Source organism: Haliotis asinina, chromosome 12 (genome assembly GCF_037392515.1).
Source record: "Haliotis asinina isolate JCU_RB_2024 chromosome 12, JCU_Hal_asi_v2, whole genome shotgun sequence".
In the NCBI taxonomy this organism is placed as follows: Eukaryota; Metazoa; Mollusca; class Gastropoda; order Lepetellida; family Haliotidae; genus Haliotis; species Haliotis asinina.
In genome coordinates, this window is record NC_090291.1 from 30,904,519 (window position 1) to 30,914,974 (window position 10,456).

The following is a 10,456-nucleotide window of genomic DNA, read 5'->3' on the forward strand; positions in this document are numbered from 1 at the left end:
AAAGTGCACTGACATTCTGATTACATTGTAAAGAGAAAGTGTTCTCTCTGAGTGGCAAATTCCTTTATTGTTATTTAGTTCAATTGTTTAGTTTCTGATTGGGATTATATGTAATCATTATCTATATTAGTGAGGGTATTAGGATTTTAGTGTAGTTAGTAGTAGTAGTAGTAGTATTAGAACTTTAGCAATATAAGTGGTAGACAGAACTGTATATGTAGCTAGGTTAGGTAATTAGATTAGTTAGTTGTATTTGCACCTGTAGAATTAGTTTAGTATAGGTATTGGGGTTACTTATATCTTAAGGGGAGGAATAAAGTTTTGCAAAACAAACTATTCTTCTGTTGTGGTTACTTTGGTATGTGACAACTTGCCTTAAATCCACAACAGCTACCTCGAGACGAACTGCTTCCAAACTGAGAACACTTATCGTATATGGAATGTAAACAGCTGCTGAAAAAAATCAACGAAACTGTTGCACGCTGTGTCGTCTGTGTTTCCCCAACTGGTTTCAATGACATGGTGCGTCATAGAATATGTGTTAAAGAGCTCTCCAAGGGAGATAGCTCTGTGGATGTCTCTTGGAGCAGTTCGTCCGATAGAGGGCTCGAGAATCGATTCAATGCAATGTTGCATTAATTCATTCGATTTTTAAAATTTAATGTTGTAATCTAGATATGTAATTTATATTGAGTCTCCCTGATGACCAATAGTATTACTGACAGAAATGCATACTATCTATAGTATCTGTCTAGTATTACAAATACTGGGATGTCCGCAATAGCAGTTCTGTCTAGAACTTCTATGTGTGAAAGTGTATTTGTGTATTTGATATGAATCGGCGGTACATCACGGAACAAAATGTCATGAATGTCTCGAATGTTAAGGTAGAGCCAAACACATCTGTATCGAAGTAGAAGGGATCAACGTAAATACTTCGAGTTATCCGAGGTTTCACAGGAAACCAAAGAAATCCATAGGAACCATGACTGGATTTCGAGACTACCGTATTTTCGGCAAAACGGTGTTTGACTATATCGTCGAATCAGAGGTTTTCGGACATGATACTTTTTCGGACGGTCGGTGTTTGGTTATACAGGCAGTATTTGAGATGAAGACAACAACGAATATTCCCTTAAGTGCCCTAAAACACAAAACACGAGGATTCTGGTTTAAATTACGAGGAGTAAATAGTCACCTTCGTTTTGTTTGAGTGAGTGAGTGAGTGAGTGAGCGAGCGGGCGAGCTGTGTTTAGCGCCGCATTGAACAGTATTCCAGTACGGAATGGCGACACAACTCGACACATAATCCGGTTGGAACCGACGACGGTTTTTAACCTCGACACAGGAACGGAACTCTCATTAGCGCCTGCGACGACTGGCTCTGACAATATCAAATTTGTTCTTCTGTACTCTGACGACAGTTACGCTTTCTGAGATGATGTCGAATTACACTGTAAACACGTTTAACTATAATCTATCGTTCTTACACCAGATTTTAGGGAAAATGGGTAAATATCATGTTTGCAGTTACGTAAGAGCCTAGCACGATTTGTAAATTGTGGTTTTTTCTCCAAGCAAAAACATATCCAAGCAACAAGCTAATGGATCAGTTAATCAATCAATCAGTCATATCAGTCTCAACTGTTGCGCTCAAAGGCTAAATAAAAAAGTGAAATGTTTCTCGGGCATCGACGCATATTTGTGCGCGTAACAGTATTGTTTATTTCTATTTAAAAAAAATAATGTTGACTTTGCCACGCCCCGATGATCCATTTGTGCACTATAAAAATGACTGTCTACAAGAACTAGTGCGACTGAATCTACAACTCGTTAACACGTGCTAAACTTGCCACGCTGTATTTCTGAGAGAAAAACATAAAAAATGTGTCCCTCCTTCGTCACATTCTTATCTATCAAACATTAAAACAAACGTCCTACCGCCCTCGTCGCTTGTGAAAAACATATGCTTGAGAAACCTTTAAACTTTTTTAATGCAGCTAATTACAATTATATGAATAAATAAATAAATAAATAAATAAATAAATAAATAAATAAATAAATAAATAAATAAATAAATAAATAAATAAATAAATAAATGAACCAATGCAATAACAAATGTGTTGATGCAAATACGAACTAACAAAACATATGGAGAAGGTTCAAACACCCTCACCATCGACAGCTGTAAACCTTGTTTTTGGCGAGAACCATTTTAGGTTCAGTAAATGCGTCATTTACTCCTATATCTATCATTCAGGCCATTCTTCATTCCGTGTTTGAGCGGGAGCTTGAAAGGTATTTTTCCAACGTATTGCAAGGATTATTTCGAAAATAGCACAGGACCGATAAAACACAATCCAGAAAAAACACATGTCATCTATCGAACTGTTTAGATAGCGTAAGTTTATGTAAGGGCGCCTGGCATAGCACGTGTTTCGATTCAATGTCAGAAAACGTGAATTCTAAAATATAAATAAATTAATCCCAATAGTGCCAGCGGTCTTGGGATTGGCAGCTACAGCTGCATCAGCGAACCGCGTCTTAGCTGGTGACCTTCACCAAGAAGCAAACGGAGACAAATCGAATGAGGAAAAGCAATAGCGTGCCATCTAATAATACATGTCAAAAGTGAAGATGTGCTTGTAGAGAAATGGTCACGTGTGGACCGCCCTCGTGCACAGCACATAATAAAACCATTGGTGTCCACAAGCAGTGCCGCAGATTCCTGATGAGCTTTGGATGTTGTTAGCTCATTCATTGAATCTGATACTGGTTACCAATATTTCTGAAGAAATCGCAACACTCCTCGGACTTGTGATCAGTACGGAAGCATATGAGAACATAAACTTTTCAGAAGTTTACTGAATATTTATATTTGAACAATTCATAAAAAAATGTCTTCTAACTTCTACGATTTCGAGCTTCCGCCAGAGCCCCATTCCAGATGTCAGTCGTTCAAGCACAAGTCTCGCTCCCTTATTCGACATTGCAGGAACAGAAGTCTTCGACAAGCATCCAAGACGTACACCGTACCATGTTCGTCTCCCGGCATATCTGCTTCCGATGACGAGAGTCGACTATGTCGGGTGCGATCTTTCAAGACGACGTCGAAAGGAATTGTGAACCGGGGGGATTCCGTCAAAAGACGCAGCACGAGCAGTTTATTGTCAGGTGGGAGTTTTCTCGACGAGAAACCGAGACAGTCAAGCACTTCGTCAGATGTGTCGGACATTTCCGAGGTGTCAAGTTTAAGCACGTGTACCACAGTCAGCATCGGGTCGTCCATTGTTACGTCCTACTACAAAATAGCCCTCCTCGGGGCAAGCGGTTCTGGGAAGACTTCTTTGATGAGGCAGTGCCTTACATCAGAATTCACAAATTCATATGAGACGACATCACGTAAGTGAATATGACCTTTCTCTTTTTGATGTAATAATGAAATAGCAGACGGTGCGGCTGAGCTGCTGTTCTTGAGTGAGTGAGTCCAGTGTTAAGCTGCACTCAGCAATATCTCAGCAGTATGGCAGCGATCTGTAAATCATCGAACCTGGACCAGACAATGCATCTGCTGTTCTTGAAAAGCATTCAGATGCTGGGTGGGCATGAATACATGACATCCATAGAGGATGACAAATTATTTTTAGTCTTTGCACGACCTTTCAGAGATGGTTCTTGCTCCTTCATCATAATGCTGAGTCAGTGCGTAGAATGAAAGTATGCATTGTTACACATGACATGTGTTATCCATAAAACATCTCATGTATTCATGCTTTGCTGCTGATCAGTATTGTTATTTCCAGGAAGTCTGTAGACGTATGTTAATGATGAGGTCAAACCTGTGTACCAGTGAAATGTGATTATCATATTATGAGTATCCATTTGTCAGTTATGTGCTAGGTCATTCCAACTAAGTCGCAAATGTTGCAAATGATACATATTATTAGTATCATGAGTGAGTGAGAGTGAGTTACGCCGCCTTTAGCAATATTCCAGCAATATCGCGGCGAGGGCACCAAAAATGGGTTTCACACGTTGTACCCATATGGGGAATCGAACCTGGGACTTACAGAAGCACAGGTGTGGTACTAACAGCCTACTGCAGTTAAACACCGTTATGTCGAACTCACGAAGTAAAGTTTAGATCCTTGCATATTTCGGTATTTAGTCAGCATTTCGTTGCTGTGGAGAACATTGGATAACTCGTATTTACTTCTACACAACGGTGTTTTACTGTATTTGAGTCGATTTTGGACATGTTTTTCGAACCCATTACCTGAATGCGCGTCCACGTTTATGATCACGACGATGACCATTAGCCTAATTCCACAGCAATAACATGCATTATTATTGCTTTGCTCAATTCCACGGCAATAACATGCATTATTATTGCTTTGCCCAATTCCACAGCAATAACATGCATTATTTTTGCTTTGCCCAATTCCACAGCAATAACATGCATTATTATTGCTTTGCCCAATTCCACAGCAATAACATGCATTATTATTGCTTTGCCCAATTCCATAGTAATAACATGCATTATTATTGCGTTTAATCTATTTTCAACAAATGGACTACAAACCGCCTGTGATTGTTGAAAAAGGGGTCATCAAAATATCCTTCAAGTCATTTGTAACCTCCAATCATTAGTTAATGTAACATATATTGAACACGGAAACAAAAACCTATAACCTATAAGCCTCAGTAGATTGATCGATATATTCCGTGCGCTTCAAAGTCATCTGTGTGAGGATCAGGGCGTTGCAACTAGCTTTCGATGTATAGTGTTTCCAACAACGAAAAGACTATAGGCATAAATGAGTCATCGGCAACATTTTCCTAATACAATGCCGGAATAATGCATTATACTTTATGCAAGAATGGAGATTCATTTTAACACCTGTTACAGCAGTGATTTAGCTACATCACGTCATGTCCGTTTGATGAGCTATGCTTGATATTTACCTTATACAAATGTCACATACCATAATGATAATAATAAAATGATGCCGATAGTTGTTTATCATTTTACTTAAATCGACAGACTATGGATCGATATGGACAAACCAACAAACGAGCAATATTAAACTAGGGTTCGAACGTGTGATTGTTTTGTCGCACGTCTATATGCCGCAGTTCTGCAGTGCCTTGGGCCACGAGTTTGTAAATGTCAGCTCCTACTATCACAAATAAAAAGGGTATTAACAAACTGGTCACAGTGAATTATCGTTGTTGTTTCAGATGATGGTGATGCTGAAGACGACAATACCATGTGTGTGGTTCTTGATGGAGAAGAGTCAATGGTCGAGCTTGTTGATGATGCTCTGGTGAGTAACACATGTTCAATGTGTAAGAATGAAGATTGTATGGATATCAACTTCTTTATGAGAGAACACAACGTTTCGGAGTTAATGCTTACTCCTTCATCAAGCATTAACTCCGAAACGTTGTGTTCTCTCATAAAGAAGTTGATATCCATAAAATCTTCATTCTTATGTATTTACACTTCTAAATGACATTCAAAGACATGTTCAATGTGCTCTTGACGTGCTGAATTTGATTAGATTTCAACGCCTGTTAAGTGTGCTCTTGATAGGTTTTATTTGCTAAGATACAACATCTGTTGAGTTTGCACTTGACTGATTTAATTTGAACAAAGGTCATCATCGGGACAGTTTGCTTTTGAAGATGTAATTTGATTAGATTTCAACACCCATTGAAAGTGCTCTTGATTGGTGTGATCTGATTAGATTTCAACACCTGTTGAGTGTGCTCTTGATTGATGTGATTTGATTACATTTCCACTTCTGAGTGTCCATTTGATTCATGTGATTTGATTACACTTCAACACCTGATGAGTTTGCTCTTGATTGAATAGACGTCATAACCCGTTTACTGTATGGCAAACCATTCCCGTGGTATAACACGAATCAAACCATGTCGCCGGATCGACTGATAGAACAAGCCGGCATTGTATATATGCTTTTATTTTGAGCAGGTAGATATATTACATTTGCTTTCAAGTGGAACCCTAGCATACTCGACATTAGTCTGTCTCTTACTTCCTAAACCACATCACTTTCCCTACTGTCTAGCCACCCCTACAATGCTAAAGTCCTGAATGAAGCAGGTCTTCCTCAAAATCTACCATCCTATTGAAGCTCCGTTTCAATTTAAATGAAATTTAATTTGTCACATCAAAATTATATATGTTCAAAGGCCAAGCGTAGTCTAACCCCCAATTGATTACTATATGGCAATGGAACTGAGAGTTTGTTCTGATCTGTAATGGCGCCTGCAGCAATATCTAGCAGCTCAACGCAAGGGACGCGAGGACTTGTCTTCACATTCGTGTTATGAATCGACCCACATTAGTACTCCACCGATGCCAATCCCTTGAAGAATTATACTGTTGCTATTTCTAGAATCACTCAGTGTTATTGCATACATTAGTATTTAATAATCATCACTTACTGCAATTTACAGACAAGCTTATCCTATTAGGAAATATTCTGAGCTGATTGACTGATGAGGATTATACGTGAATATACAACCGAAGAAGAATTTGGCTTAATATTCTGATGACACAAATGTCCCTGGAAAAATATTTTCCAGTATGAATACAATTTAAGTAATATATGAAGGAATATCCTTCAAGCAAATCGTCGACAAATATTTTGTTGACATGTCTGTGATTAAACACATTTTTAGTGAATTAGGCTCTGTAAAACCAGCCACAATTTCAAACCTTTTTTGTTTAACTGTGTGAATGTTGATATAGGTGAATCGGCTAATGAGACAATGTTTCATTTTCAAAGGCCTAGATGTGTTCTGAATGAGTGATTGGACTGGGTTTAGAGGTGACTTTAACATACTCCCTCTATTTTACGTCGCCACAGCGTGTACGGTGTAAAATGCATCTCACTCACTCATTCTTCTCAGCATAATTTGGGGAGGGAATCCCGGAGCGATTCAAGTTTCGTTTATCTTTTTGGTGACACCTCAAACTCAGAATAGAGAAATTTCATCGAGACAAACCGGGATTCGAACTAACAATGCTAAAGTTTCTACTGTATTGCATCATCACATACAAACGGCATGATAAATGCAGTGTACATTAAGAGAAGTTACATATTAGGTTATTTCTTAATAAACCCACAATTGTATTACACAAACTTGAAAGTTTTCTTAAAGTTCCTAGTTTATTGGTGTTAAACAGGATATTTATCTTATACATATTTGGTCTAATGTAATAGTACTTCTGAATATATTTGTCTCTTTCTAATTTAATTTTGACATATAATTAAATAATGAAAATCATCTCCAATATCATTTAGGATACACAAAGTTCACGTTTTTCAAATTTTCTTGGATTTTCCACCACCCACATGTGTCGATTGGAAGAAAATGACTTGAAGTTCGAAATTTTAACAAGTTATAGTAATGCAGAAAATTTAAACAATTTCAGATTTGAAAATGTAAGTGGTTGCTTTGACAGAAGTTTCAATTGTTGACATCCATGTTTGCTGATTCATATCTCAGCGTGTACGGCGTAAAACTATACTCACTCACTGACTCACTCGTTTCAAACTTGAAAACCTAAACATGAACGCTTACTTTTATGAGATTTCATTTTTTCCCAAACTTACGTATCTTTTGCTCTTAAGTATATATTATCTATAGACACCTGTCATGTTTAATTTTGGACATTTTAAAAGAAAATATCACATAAGCTATCTGGTCTTCATCATCAGCTTGGTGAATGCGAGGCTTTGAGGGTTGATGCATACGCCATCGTATTCGACGTTACAAGCACTTCGTCGTTTAAAGTCGCCAGCAGCGCGGTGAAGCAGCTTCGCGTAGAACGAGGATGTGACCGGCCAATTATACTGGTAGCTAACAAGGCTGATTTGGTCAGGCAGAGAACCGTCAAAGCTGAAGGTAAAGGTGTTTTACTTGACTATTAATAGTTCTTCATTTTCACCTTTTGGGGAAATCCTATTCATGCTGGGTTGCGTTTGTTGCGGTTCAGTCTTGTTCGAGTCAAATAAATATTCCAGTTATGGCTAATCATAAAGGACATCCCATTATGGTCTTTCAACTGGCCAACCGAAACGTGTTTTCGAATAGTTCAATTACAATCAACCCGTCAATGTCTGATGTCGATGCATAGAGATTCAGTGTTAACACAAGGTCTCCACAAAACTGTTTGGCAGGAGACATGGATTCATCCTCTTTCGAACAATATTCCTACAGCTCAGACCTTTGGTCTTCACATTTCACAGATTCTGAAATGCACCAGAGCATCCTCATTTCATCAAGAAATTTAAGTACGTCATACAACGCTTGGTCAGACGGTGTTTGGCAACGGTTGCTACATCGAATCCCGCAGTAAAACAAATATTCATTTTATTTTTGTGAAGGGCATTTCCAAATTTAACGCATTGACAAAATGGTTATCCGATGCAATTCCCCATTTTGACTCGTACCGTATATTGCCATGTTTTCAAGTGGACAATCCGTTTGCACTGAGGGACAGGATGAACCTTTTCCCGAACACCTGATATCAAGATAACTAAGTCTTGATACTAACAGTGACAGTACTCTGGTAGACATGGATCTGTACATTCCACGTTCCAAGCAAAGACTTGTGGATGTGGAAAGAGTCTTGTTGCTTTCATTAGTGCAATCATCAATGTCAATACGGTGAATATCAAAACGCCAAATTCTTTCACTTTCGAGCTATTCCGTTTATCTTCATCTATCTCTCGCTTCAGTTTGGCCTTACATATCTAGTGGGAAGTACTGGCATTCACGCTGGGTCACTTAGAGTTTTTCTTTCGTTTTTGTTTGGTATTGAAGTCACCAGTTTGCAACATGTTCGAACATGTTGACTCTGATGGGGTAATACCATCTTTCTCTTTGTCGTTTTATCGGTCTGTCAGAAATAGCAAAACGATCCTTCTTACCACATCTAAAATACAAGTTCTTGGGTCTTTGTTTTGTAGTAGCGACAGTTCAGGTTTAATAAATGGGTTGAGCTGGGTTAGTCGTTGTGACTGCAGCTGAAATTATTGGTCTTTTCAGACAATAATTTACATTTAATTTTAAAGAATTCATTTCACCACTTGTTACAACGATACATGGACAGGTAGGGGCTGTGAATATAGTTATACTTTGAAATAAGAAAAGGCCGACCCATTTATTATTTTCTATCATCATCATGCATAATAAACGTGAGCTGTTGTAACACCTTTAAGAGCGGCCAATACATCTTTTGAATTCCGACTTATATTAATTATATATTTTGGCAATTTACTTTTGAAAAGTGGAGACTAATTTCATTCTGCAAGTTAAGTTTCTTATTTGGGATTTGAAAACAATCTTAACCATTCTAGAAACATGCAGAATAAAATTATCAAACGCAGCAAAGACGCGTTGTGTGATCTTGCCACAGTCGAGCTGGTTAACACAGTCATCAGCTCGGGACTCTGCCACCAAGAAAATGAATGGGACTTCCTCCAGAAACTTTGTCAAGACGGATCCATCAAGAACTGTTCGCAAAATGTAGAACCAACTTAACTTAACTATACCCCTTTCCATTACCTAGGGAGTCAGGAAGACCCTTCCTGGTAGCCAAAGCGTACTCTTCCAATACAGATGGGATACAAGCGTGGCATTTCGTAAGCAATGTCCGTGTGGTTTCCATGCTTTCCCCCAATGCTTACTATTATCATTTTCATTACAGATATTCGGACGTTTGCAAGCAGATGCGACTGCAAGTGTGTGGAGACGTCAGCAGCTCTCAACTACAACGTGGACAACCTAGTGGTTGGGATGTTGGCACAGATCAGAATCAAACTCAAACCTCAAATGCAACTTGGATCCTTGCACACCCAGGAACAGGACCCCAGTAAAGAGTTTCCGAAAGGCAAAAAGAAGAAACTGCTTTCATTTCTAAGTCGCTTTTTCAAGCAGGCTAGACGTCGAGTTCGCTCATGCGAAAATCTGCTACAGTGAGGAATTCGTTAATATCATCCTGCAAATAACCTCCATCTATTCAACCATAACGAGGACCTCAGAAGATGTTATCGATGTGATATCAAAGATTGAGCTCAAAATAAAAAAGATACCAATTCTGTCCAGGATTTGAAATGTCACATAACATACAACTGTGATATCATACTCCTCATGGTACTTATAGCTACCTTTTGGAATGTGACATCACAAACAATTGTGATGGTATGGTAATCATAACTACGGTTTGGAATGTGACATCACAGAATATCACAGACAATTTTGAAATCACTACGACACTCTCTTTATGATAACTCTGGCAAAGGTTTGGAAACGACACCACAGAATATTACAGACAGTTGCGAAATCCCTGTGACACTCTCTGTGTGATAACTCTGGCAAAAGTTTGGAATGTGACATCACAGAATATTACAGACAA

The 10,456-nt window shown here is 38.5% G+C and overlaps 1 protein-coding gene across 1 annotated transcript; it reads left to right on the top strand.

Moving 5' to 3' along the window:
• Positions 1-2,897: 2,897 nt before the first annotated feature.
• On the top strand, positions 2,898-10,187 carry LOC137257466 (ras-related protein Ral-A-like). The gene is made up of 4 exons (XM_067794796.1): positions 2,898-3,402; positions 5,242-5,327; positions 7,755-7,941; positions 9,749-10,187. The coding sequence occupies exons 1-4, from the start codon at positions 2,898-2,900 to the stop codon at positions 10,018-10,020; spliced, it is 1,050 nt and encodes a 349-aa protein (XP_067650897.1). The 3' UTR covers positions 10,021-10,187.
• The last annotated feature ends 269 nt before the right edge of the window (positions 10,188-10,456 follow it).